The sequence below is a fragment of the Amphiprion ocellaris genome, chromosome 17 (assembly GCF_022539595.1).
Source record: "Amphiprion ocellaris isolate individual 3 ecotype Okinawa chromosome 17, ASM2253959v1, whole genome shotgun sequence".
NCBI classification, from domain to species: Eukaryota; Metazoa; Chordata; class Actinopteri; family Pomacentridae; genus Amphiprion; species Amphiprion ocellaris.
In genome coordinates this window covers 8,500,365-8,515,728 of record NC_072782.1, presented here as the reverse complement: position 1 = coordinate 8,515,728, position 15,364 = coordinate 8,500,365, and the positions used below count along the sequence as shown (strand labels likewise).

Genomic DNA, 15,364 nt, shown 5'->3' with positions numbered 1-15,364 from the left:
GTTGTCCCACTATTCCTGACAGATATCTGGGGGACAGGACTGGGTTGCTGGATGAAGCAGATTTCTTAGATAACTAATGCTGCTGATGTGGCCAGAATCCATCATGCCGATAGGCCGTTCTCGTCTACCTCTTGTCATCTGTGGCATTGTGTTATTTGATGCCCTAATGTCCTTTAAAGTCACACCTGACTGGATTAACTCGATGGTTGAACAGCTCAAAAGCTTTTTGGGCTACATTTAACTCATTTCAAAACAAATCAACAGAAATAAAATCCTTTATTTTTTCTCTAAGCCAGAAATCATTGTTTTTGTTCAGTGTCACAAACCGAAAGCTGGAAAAGGAGAGACTCGAACAAGAAGTAAGGAAGCAGTTTGCATTAGTCTGCATTTTTACTCCACAAGAGGGAGACCAAAGCCTGCTTATTAAAATGTTTGTGTCTCAAGCTGAAGTTTAATTTTTATGTCGGCTTATTAGAATCTATGAATGGATGCTTTAATAGATGCACATGTAGCTGGACTTCTACACCTCTAATTAGTTTGTGACATGCATAAAAACCTATTAAAGGAGGCCAAGTGCTACAGCTTTGGGCAGGGCATGGTTAAGTTTTCAGTGGGAGGAAGTCAGCTGATTGGGTTTGGATGACTGTTCCTGTGTTTGTTGTGATGACAAGTGATGCATCACCTGTCAGTGGGATTTGGATTTTAATAAAAAGTGAACGTCATCTGATCTGGTAAACATCATTTGAATGCTTGTGAGAGAGATGACTACGGTTAGTGGGAAAGGTTGATGGTTGAAAGCTTTAAAGCAGCCTCACAGAAGATGATCAATAAAGGATTTAAGTATTTTAGTATTGTTATTTTTGAAATCTGCTCGGGAGGTGGCAATTGAGGTCATAATAAAGGCTAGGAAGGGGGACACAGCTTTTAAAAGATTCCTCTAGTTAGCATTTTGAAGGTGAGAGATGGGAAGGGGATAGACTGTCAGTGGATCCCCCTCCTTTCCCTTTCATCCCCCATTGTTATCCCCCCTAAAAAATTAACTGGTACCCTCAGACAGAGCCTAACCTCCAGTAAAGCCGCTTTAAGAGGCTGATCTCCCCCCATCCAAGCAGACATGATCGCGGTTAGAAAGGAGGAGATGCCCCGGCAGTCCTTGTGTTCGCTGTGCCTCGGAGGAGCTGTTTGAACGGTGGGACGGAGAGGGAGCTAGAGACTCTTCTCCGGCTCCAGCTGCCATCCTACTCCTGCTCCTCCCCCTCCTCCACCTCCTCCTCCTCCACCTCCTCCACCAGAACCACTTCTCTTTCTCATCACATCCAGAGGTAAATAAGATAGATCCAACAGCAACAGCCTCATTTCCCTAGCCAAGACTGTTTACCTCTCCTACGCTCGCTCAGACAGCCGCTGGGAACCATTATCGGAACCAGCCGAAGGGGTAATTCTGATTTGTGATGGGGTCTTTTTTTTTGCTTTGTACCCCCTGCCTCCTTGGCGTCGGGTCGGGGTTACGCTTCCTTAGGCAAGTCCGAGGTCCACTTTGTGAGCTGGAGATGCCTCGGCGAAGGCCAATGCGAGTGTGAGGTTAAAATCCGAGCCGATTCGCGACCTATGTGGCGAAAAAAGAGCGACACGGAGTGAGCTATCCTCGGCTAACTGGCTTTGATGCACTCCTGGTGATGCTAGCTAAGGCAAGTTACAGATAAGGCTATACCTAGCCAGTTAGCATACATTAGCCGCATCTCCAGTTGTTGCTAGCCGGCTAACAGCGAGTTCATTTTAGTCACTTTCCCAGACGTCGTAACGCTGCTTTTCCCCATACCAAGCGTCTAAACCGGCAAAATAGCAATAACTTAGTAATAATATAGTCACAACTGTTGTCAAAACCAGCTAATGTGGCTGTTACGAGTTCGGACAATCCCGGGAATCTTAACCGACACTGTAACAAAAGAGGAATTTGAGACATAACTAGCTAACAGAAAGAAGGTTTTATAAATTGCCGTTGGGTTTTGTTTGGTGTGTTTGAGCCCAAATGAACGTGAAAACCGAGACGAGCCGTCGTTGCGAGAGGCTAAAGATGCAAGAGACACAAACACACACAGACAGAATCGTTTCAACTTTTTATCAGTAACCATATCAGGGTTTTGTCACCAGCCGAGTGTACTTGCAGTGCACGACCTGCTGTCTTCGTATCGTGTCAGCTAGTATGTATTGATTGCTTGCATGTTTTGCATTTTTGACTCGAGCAGGGTGATATTTCGCAGCTAATGTATGCACTGAAGGAGTGTATTTACAGAGGACAAGAAGCAGCCAGGGAGCAAGATGGGTTTCTCACGAGAACCTTAAATCAATAACTGATATAGGCATGCCCAGTCTTGTTATAGGGCCTCTATATACACTGTCTACGTCAGAGATATGATAATGCCCACTCATGAGCTGACACAGTTTTGGACCCCATTCCCAGAAGGAAGATGCACACTCTGGATCTCAGGATATTTAGACGCTTCTTATTACTAAGCCTAATAGGAACAGCATTTGAGGATGAAAGTGAACGTGCTTTAAAAGTGTTTCTTGCCACTTTTTTTTGTCTTTGCAGCGCTTTGGAGATGTGACGAAAGGGAAGACATTGGTGATATTGAGCAGCCTGGACATTCACGCGACCCCTTGACCTCATCTTCAGCATGAATGGTGATATGCCTCATGTTCCCATCACTACTCTTGCTGGAATTGCTAGCTTAACAGACTGTAAGTGCAACTTTATCTCTCTAATGCTTGTTCACACAGCCTAAACACTGACATTCGGGCCAAGATATGGCTAGACTTAGGATTACTTGATAGCCAGGGCCGAACAATTTAGGGAAAACTCTGATTTTCTGACTGACATTGTGGTGGTGATTTCATTTGTGATAACACTTTTATAACTTAGATTTAGCCTTCACTTTAGTATTTACTGTGCAATAGATTTAAATGCCACTGAAATACAATAGCAAACATGACTGTCACACATGGAGCACAGCATCAATTTGTAAAATCATTGAGATGATGGCTTAAAACCTGCATCAAACATCCTACATGACATATATTCTCAAGTGCAACCTTGGTTGAAAATTGCGATTCCGATTTGAAATCAATTAATTGCTCAGCCCGAGCAGGTAGTCATGCCAGAAGCTAAATGCTAGTAATTATGATGCTTCTCACTACAGAGGTGGTGTCTTATGTTTCTGAAGATGGGGCCAGACTTTCAATCTAAAAAAAATAACAAAACACTTCTTAAAGTAGTGGAGCATTATACATTTCACATAGATATGATTTATTGTATGATTGTTGGACTGATTGGCTTTAGATTGTAGAAGTGTAGCCTATAAAGAGGCACCTTGAAGAAGGTTGAACTAAGTGGACTTTCTTAAATCTGATGTTAAGATATGCTCAAGGATTTTGGATGATTTTTTTTAAACAATGCACAGCATGTTTATCACACTTATAGCATTTTTTGGTCACACTTGGTGCGTATTCTGAGGTCTTCACATTGTTTTCAATTTTATTTTGCCTGTAAATTTGGTAAAAAAAATAATCGGTCAATAAACTGTCAAAAAATCATCTGATTGTGTTTTTGACATTTAGTGTGTTTTTCACATTTTATATCTTTACATTCAAAATAATTTCCTGCTTTTCCCACAGCTGTTTTTTAAAAAGATTTCTCCCTATCGTACTCTCCGCTCTTGTCCTCTGAACCTCACTTATCTTTCATATTGTCCTTTCAGTGTTAAACCAGCTGCCTTTGCCATCTCCTCTTCCTGCCACCACTGCTAAGAGTCTTCTCTACAATGGAAGGATCTCCGAAGAGGTCAGCAGCCTGCTGGTGTGTCGAGATGAAAATCTGGTGACACAGCTGGCACACAGCCTCAACCAGGTCTCCACTGAACACATGTAAGTTATATTCACTTTTGAATTGGTAACAAAACCATTATTCTGACAGTGTGATTGTCAGCAGTGGTAGTGGAGTGCATTACAATGTGTTGTTTCACTGTAATAACTTAAAAGTCCCATAATATACCCTTTTCAGCAAATTAATGAAAGTCTCACATGTTCTCACAATGTGTCTTTCAATTTTTCAGCTCTAGACAATGCAAAGATGGCACTGTAACTATATACCTCCTGATTTTGGTCCTGTTATAAACAGGTGTTTCAGTGTCTATGAATTTAAATGTAGTTGAGCTGCTGCTGCCAGCGTCCCCTTCAGGAAGAAAACTCCCTTTGCATCTGTAATTGGTATTATGCAGCAAAACAGTTGAATGTACATGAGCTGACAGATGTGAATGACTGTGTGAGACCAAGACTGTCTGTCGCTTCTAAGTTCCCCTCTGAGCAATCATTTTACTTGGAATTACAGTTCACTGCATGGCAGTTGTTTTTAATGTATGTGAGATTGTCAGACAATGTTGAAATTGTAATTAGTAGTTTAATGATGCAGAGTAGCCGCTTGGAAATGCTATGAAATGACTGCTGGTTCACATGCAGTCTTAATAGACTGTGTTTCATTCACTAGGTCATACTCATTCTGTTACATATGTAAATAAGTACAGCTTTATTAGGTGTTGGGAGTGTGTGAAGTCTCTTGTGTTCACTCCTCCAGTCAGTAACAGAAGATTTTGTGTACTTAGCAGACATTTTAGAGTTAGCGGAAGCGCTTGTAGTAAGTAAAATAACCTGGCGGACTATGAGGCAACTGCTCAATCTAAATGACTCTCCTCGGATGCAGCAGGCAGTGAGAACACAGGTTTATGCAAATTTTGTTCCATCAGCTATTAGTTCCTCAGTTGTTCCTTACTAACTAAACTAAATTCCGATTCACTTTTAAAGTTGTGAGGCTATCTATGAGAGGGGTGCTAGAGAAAGGGAAGTAGATATACAAAATGCAATAAAAATGGATTTTCAGCATATGGAACCTTTAATGTCAAAGATCGGATTACAGTCACAGCTTTACCAGAGAGGTCAGCGTGTGCTTTGGTTTGTCAGAAACAAGAATAGCTGCTGTAGACTGTGTTGGAAATGGAAAAGGAATCTTCACTTTTGCCTGTAAAGTGACTGTGGACTGTTCTTCTGTTTGCTTTTCAGAGAGCTGAAGGACAACTTGGGGAACGATGAACCTGAGGGTGACATGCCAATGCTTCTCCAAACTTTGCTGTCCAGGAACCCCAAAATCTTCAGGGACAAAAGTATGCTAACCAAATACAATCTTTGGGGTGATAAGAAGGAGAAACTGAGACATTGCTGTAGCCTCTGCAGTTGGGCTTAGTGCATGCTCTTTCCCTGGTTGTACCTTTTGTTTCTGCTGAATTATTCACCTGAGCATTTCCTGGGTCAGATGCACTACTTATGCTTAGTTTCACCACATTAGTGGTTGCCAAATTGGAGGGCAGAGCCACTGCAGGAGAAAAAAACGTTGAGTGAAACAAAATTGAATAGACCCTTTACATAACAAACATTTTCTATTATCGCAGCATTGCATTGCACTAATTACAGGAACTCAGTCATCATTAGTGTTGTTTAGTCTGTCTGTGTTTCTCCTGCTACCACAAGTAAAAGACTATTTTTGCCTTTCAAAGAGAGGACAGGCAGAAAAAGTTTGGAACCACTGACGACAGCTCAAGAATATTGCTTACTCTTGCGTAGTTCAGATGTTTGTTAGATTCTGTTAGGTTACAATTTCAAAGTTTTTGTTCTGTAAATATAGGCCTAGTCTAGTTATTTAGTTTTATGTCAAGGATAACGGATCAATGCTAACATTAAATACAGATAATTATGTTGTCTACTCAAGTTTAAAACTGGAAACAGGTAAAAATAATCAGCCCGGCCTAGTGAAAAGTAAAAAAATACATTTGCCATTGAGAACTGTGGAATAGTATGCTTATTCACTGAGAGAAATGTGTCCAGTAACTGATGTGTTTTAGGTTTGACTTAGGCTGTGACCAACTCGCTTCTTGCTTCTTCCTTTTTGACAGAATCTAGATCTTTCACTACTGCTTATAGTAGAGTTAAACTAAGTTAAAAAAAAATCAGTTTGCCCAAATAACAAAACAAAAAAAACACATTTTTTTTTCACCTATCTTACATGGGATCTAGCCATGCGGCATATTATCAGAAGTTTTCAGTGGAACTATTCGTAATGAAAAATGTTCACATATTCCTCGGTAGATTATTCTGAGTTTTTCTGATTCATTTCTGTTTCATTGTATTGGCAGAATAAATCATAGAGATGGATATCTTAAATCCTTGGAGTACTTTAACAACTTGGTTCACTTGGGTGATTTAAACAGGCTGGTGTGAGTATTTTAAAAGCTGCTTATCTACTGGGATTTTCCAGAACAACCATCTCTAGAGTTTACGAGAATGGTGAGATGAATATAAACATCTAGTGAGCAGCTGGTCACTGAGTGACAATACCTTGTGGATGGCAGAGGTCAGAGAAGAATGGCCAGATTGGTTAAAAAGGAAGGAAAGGCACCAATACAGTAATTTAATACCTAAGTGTTACAGCCAAGACAAGCATCTCTGAATGCACAACATGTCGAACCTTGAAGCAGATGGACTACAACTTGTATGCAACTTGTATGAGCATGGATCCATAATGATTTGTATCAGTTCATCCTGGTGGTGGCAGTGTGGGGGACATTTTCTAAGAACACTTGGGTCCTTTAGTACAAATTGAGCTTCACTTAAACAGTGTAACCAAATTACTGTATTCTCCTTTATGACCACAGTGTGCCCAACCTCTAAAGAATGCTTTCACCAAGATAACTCACCATGAAACAAAGCTAATATCATCTCAGATCAAACACAATAAACTCCAATGACCCCCACAGTCACTAGATGTGGTGGAATGGGAGAATCTAATTACAAAGCTGAGAATGTGCAGCAACTGTGTGACGCTATCATACCAATGTGGACCAAATCTCTTGAGGAATATTTCAAGCACCCTGTTGATTCAGGGCCATGAAGATTTCAGGAGGTTCTGAAGGCGAAATGGGGTCCAACATAGTACTAGTGGGGTGTGCCTAATAAACTGGCTATGATCGTATAGTATCCATACTAATTTGCATAATTTTCATCATCATTATTTGTGCCAAAGAGGAAAAATGAAATACAAGCTTTATGCACTTTGGACACTGCAAAGCAAGCAGTACTTGCAACTATAAAATGAACATTTGCCAAAGAGTACACCACAAGTATTTGTGGTAGCTGCCGCATTCAACTCGTGAACATATCTTACCAGTCTTCTATTAATAGTGATGCATGAGCCAAATGAAACCATAAGTGGAGCAAGTTACTTTATCATTGTTTGTGCCACTTTAACCAGAAGTAGGAACTTAGTGCTTCTGATCCAGTGAATTGCTCTTTTAAAGATGTGCTCAATTTGTAATTGCCTCCTGAAAGAATATACTTAACTTTGTACCTCGGTGAACTCCTTCTTTACCACTTTGAACCTCATACAGTTTTCGTGATTTTTTTATTTTCAGAAAGTATGCCAGATTGAACTATAAGTACAATAACAAATGTTTAGGCATTTTTAACACCCTCGTAATATAATGTGATCATCCCATTTTTTGTATTAGGTGCACCTTATATACTGGTCAGAGTATTTCGCATTGTAAGGATGTAAAAATGTAACATGACTATGCTGGTTTAAATTAGTGTCCGTATTTCTATTGATTACGTGGGTTTGGTCCTTGTTTGCATATCCTTTCATGTTTGCTTTTTATCTCCATCTCTTAGGTGTAATGCAGCAGCCGATGATGCAGCAGTATAAGATGTCTCAAAATCAGGTCCATGGGAGTCCAGCATCAAACTATCAGCAAACCACTGTCCCTCAAAGCCCCTCCGGGTAAAGCAGTGCCACCTTACTCTCAGATAACAAAACAGCAGATGGATATGTGCTTGTACTAAGACTACTTCTTCCTCTTTCACAGATGCTTTACATCCCCACAGTCCGGATCAGGTTCTCGGTTCGTACCCCAGCAGAACAGTCCTATACCTAGTCCATACACCCCTCAGAGTCCTGCAGACTACATGCAGTACAATCCACCCAGTTATTCTCAGCACCAGCAGAGTCAGCAAGGTGAGTACAAAGTCTAGTTAAGAGAGAAATGTCATTAGCTTGTCACACGTCTGTTAGAAATGACGGCGGACAGCGGTCTTTGGATATTTACATTTTTAAAGTGTTCAGTTGTGTAGTGACTACAGTACATGGTGTAGAATGTAGAACACAAGCTACGTGCTAACCATGAGCTAAGACCTTTGAATTATTCCCTAATTTTTATTAATCTAACAACACTCACACAGTGATTCAGGTACACTTAGCTGGTCGTAAGGAAATTGCTAGAAGTCGATGGGCTGACATTATCTAACTGTAGCATGGTAAAACTACAGCTTTCTGTAAAAGGTGGTAAAAAAGTATAACTAGCAGATGTGAGGCATTTCCCATTACACAAAAATTAACAACATATTTCTTTTCGTTCTCTGTTTTAGTTGCTGGTAGTGTGAGAAATATCCACCACAACAAAGTCTCTGGACAGCTATCGAGTAATTCATCCAATCACGATGGGAGATTAGGCTCAGATGAGGACTACATGAACGTGGCTCATAGGCTGGGAAATGAGGTAATGCAGAGAATCGAGATATCTTGACCTGGACCTCAGCAGACACTGACTGAACATAAAAAAGTAAAAGATAAATGCCTCATGTTCCAACAGGAGAACGACTCCTCCACGAAGGCTGCTGCATTTTCAGTTAAATCACCACAATCTGCGTGTTCCCCTGCTGCAAGTGAAGAGACGAGAAAAAGTATGCTGCCTTAGCATCAAGTTAATCCTTCTTCATTCTGTGGAATCAAAAATAATATAGAATTTATTCTTTGCCGAGGCTTTTTCCTCTGGTAGTCAGTTTTCCTCTAACATTTTGTGTGCTTCAGCAGGGTCCAGACCTCCTCTCATCATGCACTCTCCTCCACCTGATGTGCAACGAGGCGTAGCACCTGACCTCCTCCTCACCTCGGCCGACCGCAAAAAGAGGCTGAAGGAGAGGAGTAAAGAAGAAAATGAGCAGATGGACAAAAATGCCTTGTATGACATAGTGAGTTCTCCATCAAAAGACTCTTCGAGGCTGACTTTAAAACTGTCGAGAGTGAAGATTCCAGACATGGATCAGCCTGAAGAACTTCCCCTTAGGGCACATATGGAGTCAGACCACGAAAAGGTTATAGTGAATAATAATAATAATCAGTTGTCAAGGACTTCCCAGGACATTTCACACAAGTTGGGGGAAGAAGAGCAGGCAAACTGTCAACAGGCTGTGGTGCGACCAAGTACCAAGGAGACTGGAGTCATCAGTGGAGTTGTTTTTGACGATGCCGAGATAGACGCGATTGCAGAAATTGAAAGAATAGAACGCGAGTCAGCCAGTGAGAGAGAACGATGGTCTAAAGAAGTCCAGGATAAAGGTGAATTTCTGTGTGTCTATGTTTGCCCTCTGCTTTCTTGCATTTTTTGCATGCCACGAGGGAGTTTTTGCTTGTAGAGAGGCTAAGCTACAGTATTCTTTATTACAGACAAACCATTGAAGAAACGGAAGCAAGACTCGTATCCTCAGGAACCCGGAGCAGAAGCAAGCGAGGGGCCGACTGTACATGGAGGCAGTGGTATCAGCAAGCTGACACCCAAGAAGACGAATGCTGCAAGTAATGGTGCCAGTCGGCCTGCTCTGATGGTCAGTATTGATCTGCAACAGGCTGGCAGAGTAATCGGACAGCCTGTGGTGGTCTTGGAATCACCGCAGATGTGTGAGGATCACCTTCGTCGCCTGAAGTCAAACACTGATGGAAAGGTCAATAAAGTTGTTGATAGCAGACCTGAGATCATCAAACAGCACACCGACACCCTTCAGAAGTCTGGCTCAGATGGGCAGCCAGAAACGCAGAAGCAGAAGCAGGAAAGCCGGCGCGAATCAAAACACAGACATGACAACAAAACTGACGGAGGACAGGGAGACTCAGATGACAGACGGCCAGACACGCCACGGCAGAAACATGACAAACATTCAGACTCACGCCACAAAGAGGAAAAGAACCACAAAAGTCACCGATCCCAAGTCAGCAGACCTGAAACTCCAAAAACCGTGAGCAAGGCGGAGCGCAACTCCAGGCATGGAGAAGAGAAAGGCAGGGATAAAGAAAGGGAGAAGGACAGAGACAGACAAAAGGACAAAGAACGAGACAGGGAGAAAGAAAGAGACAGGGAGAAAGAAAGAGACAGGGAGAAAGAACGAGACAGGGAGAAAGAAAGAGACAGGGAGAAAGAACGAGACAGGGAGAAAGAACGAGACAAGGACAAAGAACGAGACAGGGACAAAGAACGAAACAAGGAGAAAGAACGAGACAGGGAGAAAGAACGAAACAAGGAGAAAGAACGAGACAGGGACAAAGACAAACACAAAGACTTAGATAGAGAAAAAGACAGAGATAAAGATAGAGACAGAGAAAAGAATAGAGACAAAGAAAGAGACAAAGACAGAGAACGAGACAAAGACAGAGAAAAAGACAGAGACAAAGAAAGAGACAAAGAAAGAGACAGGGACAAGAAACACAAGACGTTGTCAAAAGAAAACTGCAACAAAACCTCACCTGACCAGCATACGAAGCCTGAAATCTCTAGACTGAAGCAAGATGGAAGCAGAAAATCAGCTGACCTCAATGGTCGACAGAGGACAGGCAGTTCCGGTGTTCAAACTCCCCAAAATAAGGAGCAAAGGACAAGCGGGGATGGCAACATTAGCTGCCAAACTGGAAACAAACGGCAGTCTTCGGAGACAAAACCTAGCGAGTTCCCCTCTTACCTGCTGGGTGGCAAGTCAGGAAGTCTGAAGAACTTTGTGATTCCTAAATTGAAACGAGATGGAAAAGAACCCCAACTTGGAAGTAAAATGGTTGAGGGCTGGAGCGAACCACGAGTAAGACTGGAGAGAGTGTCGTTGGTAGAGAACCTAAACAAAGGCGCTAAACCTGTCGTTGTGGTTAAGAAACTCAGTGTTGATGAGGTAAAAAGGATGATTAAAGAAAGCAGGAATGCACACAGCTCCAAATCCAGGAACTGGTCCTCCTTGGATAAATCAGGAAGAGGTAGGATTCTTCTTCTTATTGGTTTGAGTTTTTGGAAGCGCTAATACTGCATGCTGCCTTTTTGTGCTTTTGACTCTCCTTGTTCAGTACTGACCTAAATATAGTGCTGGATGTACGCATGTAACCTCTTTTGTCTTTTTAAAAAAATGTACAGTACAGGATGGATATGTCCAATTTAAATTTTTTTTTACTCTAGTCTCTGTAATGATTGTTATCAGTGTCATTAATTCAGATGAATAGCACAGGAGTAATGAGTTGTATCTTCTTTTGAAGTATAGTTTAGTCTTTGCTCAAAGATCCCTCACCTCTTGTTCTTACAGAGTCTTCTTTTTGTGAGAAAAACAAGCGAAGGCACAGTGTGATTAGTAAGAAATCCAAATATGCTGAGCTGGATTCCTCAGAAGATGACGACAGTGATAGAGACTCTGACTGTGAGAGTAAGTATTAAGCCTTATGAATTTACACTGTTTCTACATTTACAAAAATCTGTCAGAAGTGCTACACTGTCTCCACTTTTGACAGAAATGTTGTTTAACCAAGAAATAAAAAATATGTACACTACCAGTAAAAAGTTTGAGAATGCCCCAATTTTTCCAGTTTTTTATTGAAATTCAAGTAGTTTAAATCCAATGAATAGCTTGAAATGGTACAAAGGTAAGTAGTGAACCGCCAGAAGTGAAAAAAAGGGTAAGGTTACCCAAAACTGAAAAATTATGTACCTTTCAGAATTATACAAAAAGGCTTTTTTCAGGGAACAAGAAATGGGTTAAATACTTATAACTATTCTGCAGCAATGGAGGTTGATCAAGCCTTGAAAGTTGGTGCTACCAAATCCTACAGGTGTCCCAACTTTTCTTGTTTAATTACAACCCCCTCTGTCTGCATAAAAGTAGTGTTGGAGCACACCATGGCAACATACCCTCCAGAGCATTATTTGAACAGTATTGTACTGCATAAAGTAGTGTGCTGCTATAAAAATGGAGAGGAAAAGACAATTAACAATAGAAGAGAGACAGACCATGACACTTAAAAATGTACCGTAATTCCCGGACTATTGAGCGCACCTGAATATAAGCCGCACCCACTAAATTTAAAAAGAAAAAAAAAATTGTACAGATATATATAAGCCGCACCTGTCTATAAGCCGCGGGTGTCCACGTTGTAACATGAGATATTTACACAGAAAGATTTTTTTACTTTTAATTAAATAAATGCTTTTATCCGAACAGTGCCTGTAACACGGCAGTAAAACGCATTGAGTCAGTTCACGCTGCCAACTCCAGTGTCTCACCATCGATTCATTGATGCCAAGCTAACTTGCAGCAGCTCTATTTTCTTCTTCGACAGGCACATCGATTACCTTTAACTTAAAAGCTGCATCATATGCATTTCTTCATGTGTTTTCCATGATGAGGGTGTGTGCATGAAGCGCAAAATGACCAATCTGAAGAATTTAGTGTGAGTGCGCTTGATTTAATTCGAACAGTTTCATTGGTCCACTGTGACCTGTTCGGTAATTTTATTGGTCTGATGTGACGAGGCTAAACGTATTGACGACATGAAGTTCGCCCATAAAAATATATACATTAGCTGCATTGTTGTTCAGTGTGAGAAAAAAGTAGCGGCTTATAGTCCGGAAAGTACGGTAGATCTTTCCGGGCACCCAGATAGCTCAACTGGTTGAACAGGCAACCCATGGACAGCGGCTGTAGTCCCCGACACAGCAGCCTGAGTTCTATTCCAGCTCACGGCCCTTTACTGCATGTCTTCCCCCTATTCTTCTCCCTACTTTGCTGTCTGCCTCTCAACTATACCTGTCTAACGAAAGGCCCAAAAAAAATGTAAGTCTTTCTTACAGAGAAATTGTGAAGAAAGCCAAGGTGTCAGTGAGTTTTCTTCACCATCAAAAGGCACTCAGAAACTGGGGGAAACTCTGACAGGAAGAGGTGTGGAAGACCCAAAGCCACAGCAGAATGAGAAGACAAGTTTCTAAGAGTCACCAGCTTGGTGATAGGTGGCACAGCTTAATAGTGGTCGTAGTAAGAAATCTCAGTTTCAATGGTGAGGAGAAGACTTGGAGTTGCAGGTTTGACAGGTCGAGTTGCAGCAAGAAAGTCATTGCTAAGACATCAGAATAAGAAAAAGAGGCTGTCCTTAGCCATGAAACACCACCAATGGACTACTGAAGACTGGAAGAAGGTATTATGGACTGATGAATCAAAATGTGAAATCTTTGGTTTGTCACGAAAGATTTTTGTTCGCCGTTGAATAGGCAAAAGAATGGTTTCTCAGTGTGTGACATCAGCTGTCAAACATGGAGGAGGAAATGTGATGGTCTGGGTTGTTTTGCTGGATCCAGGGTCGGTGACTTTTACAGAGTGAGAGGTACCCTGAACAAAAGAGGCTACCACAGCATTCTGCAGTACCCTCTGGTATGTTCCTAGTTGGTCAGAGGCTCATCTTACAGCAAGATAATGACCCAAAACATAAGTCAAAGCTCTGACAGAACTACCTTAGGAAAAAATAACCAGATGGTAAGCTTGAAAACATGGAGTGGCAGCACAGTCTCCAGACTTCAACCTCATGGAGCTGATTTGGGATGAACTGGACAGAAGAGAAGAGTGAAAACAAAGCAACCTACAAGTGCCACACATTTATGGGAACTTCTGCAACAGTTGGGAAGAACTTTCTGAAGAATAATTGATTTCCACTGTGGAATGAATTCCACGAGTGTGTTCAGCTGTTATATCTGCCACAGGTAGCTACTTTGATGAGTCAAAAGTTTAGAATACATTTTGGTTTCTAAATAGTTAGTTTTTGTTAACTTCATTTCTGTATTTGTTCTATGTTTTCATTTCGGAGTACAATGAGACGTTAACATGCACAATTTCCAATTTTAAAAAAATTGAAAAATTGAGGCGTTCTAAAACCTTTGACCGGTAGTGTACACATTATGTATGTATTAATAAAGCAATAATTTGTGATTCAAATTAATTACAAACTGCTCTGTCATTGTTTCAGCTGCAAGGAAAAGGCACAAGAAAGACCATGACAAGACATGGAAGTACGAGGAGAAGAGAGGTTCTGGAGATCACAGACGAAGTGGTGGACGGGGGTCTGGTAGTCGTCATCACCAATATAGAGAAGAAGATTCAGATGAAGACTCTCCCCCACCAAGTTTGAGTGACGGTGAGACTTGTTTGCATAGGCTCAGGGGTTGACCGATACGGCATTTTTAGGGCCAATATTGATGCCGATATTTAGAACTGATGTACATTGTCAGTAGAAATGAAAATCTCTGGGGTCAAAATTAAGAATAACAAATTTCAACACAAAACCTTGTTGAAAGGCCTGTGATTATTTGTGTTTTCCATATATTTATATAAAAGGTGAACGAAAACTTTACAACATTTATTGCCCGGACTGATGTGTAACCAGTCACGTAGTGCTACTGGGTGGGATGTTTAATTGAACTTATTTTATTGGAAATTATTTTCAACAAATGATGATGCTGATAATTGTATAGATTTTAAATAGCGAAATTGTTAATTGGCCAAATCAATATTCGGTCAATCTCTAGTGGACAAATACTGTAGACAGTGTTGTTATTTTAGGTTTCTTTGAATGAAAAAGCACCCCGTAGAAAATCAGCAATTTTTGTCAAACAGTGCAAATAGTGATTCTTGCTGCTTTTGACTGCTGTCATTCAAATTATTGTCATTTGAAATCTTCAGTCAGGCCAGTCCCTGGGGTACTTAAATTAGTACATCTAAGTCTTTCTCTATTTATTAGTGACTACTTGACTGTTAATTGCTGCTGTCGATGATTTGGTTAATGTCGTTGTGGTGTTTTGTTATGTTTTTTGTTCAGTTGCCAAAAGAATGAAGAAAAAGGAGAAACAGAAAAACAGGAAAGCGTACGAATCTAAGCTGACACCAGAGGGTATTGATTTGCCACTTGGAATTCCACTCTATTACTATTGGATTTCATTTTAACATGAAAAACCTACATATTTGTATTATTCAATTTGTTTGTATTTCTTTGACAGAAATGATGGATTCTTCCACATTCAAGAGATTTGCATCTAGTGTCGACAACATTCTTGAGACTCTGGAGGACGTCGACCTTACTGCTGCAGGTAGACATAAAGTGCTGCACATATACCAAACATAATGACATGTTGAGTTGAAAAACCTA

At 41.0% G+C, this 15,364-nt stretch overlaps 1 protein-coding gene across 4 annotated transcripts in view; it reads left to right on the top strand.

Annotated features, from left to right (window-relative positions):
- The first annotated feature begins 1,164 nt into the window (after nucleotides 1-1,164).
- Nucleotides 1,165-15,364, top strand: part of LOC111566828 (nipped-B-like protein) — a 29,553-nt gene continuing 15,353 nt past the window's right edge. The window contains exons 1-14 of one of the 4 annotated variants that reach the window (XM_023267602.3): nucleotides 1,165-1,322; nucleotides 2,594-2,742; nucleotides 3,759-3,924; nucleotides 5,113-5,213; nucleotides 7,771-7,879; nucleotides 7,965-8,113; nucleotides 8,524-8,654; nucleotides 8,748-8,838; nucleotides 8,966-9,493; nucleotides 9,602-11,167; nucleotides 11,488-11,604; nucleotides 14,189-14,356; nucleotides 15,038-15,109; nucleotides 15,216-15,305. In XM_023267602.3, the coding sequence (XP_023123370.2) occupies nucleotides 2,679-2,742; nucleotides 3,759-3,924; nucleotides 5,113-5,213; nucleotides 7,771-7,879; nucleotides 7,965-8,113; nucleotides 8,524-8,654; nucleotides 8,748-8,838; nucleotides 8,966-9,493; nucleotides 9,602-11,167; nucleotides 11,488-11,604; nucleotides 14,189-14,356; nucleotides 15,038-15,109; nucleotides 15,216-15,305 (3,352 nt within the window). In that variant the 5' untranslated portion in view covers nucleotides 1,165-1,322; nucleotides 2,594-2,678. Of the gene's footprint in view, nucleotides 1,436-1,524; nucleotides 1,689-2,593; nucleotides 2,743-3,758; nucleotides 3,925-5,112; nucleotides 5,214-7,770; nucleotides 7,880-7,964; nucleotides 8,114-8,523; nucleotides 8,655-8,747; nucleotides 8,839-8,965; nucleotides 9,494-9,601; nucleotides 11,168-11,487; nucleotides 11,605-14,188; nucleotides 14,357-15,037; nucleotides 15,110-15,215; nucleotides 15,306-15,364 lie in introns of those variants that run through there. The other 3 variants (XM_055019387.1, XM_023267603.3, XM_055019386.1) reach the window with 3 other exon arrangements.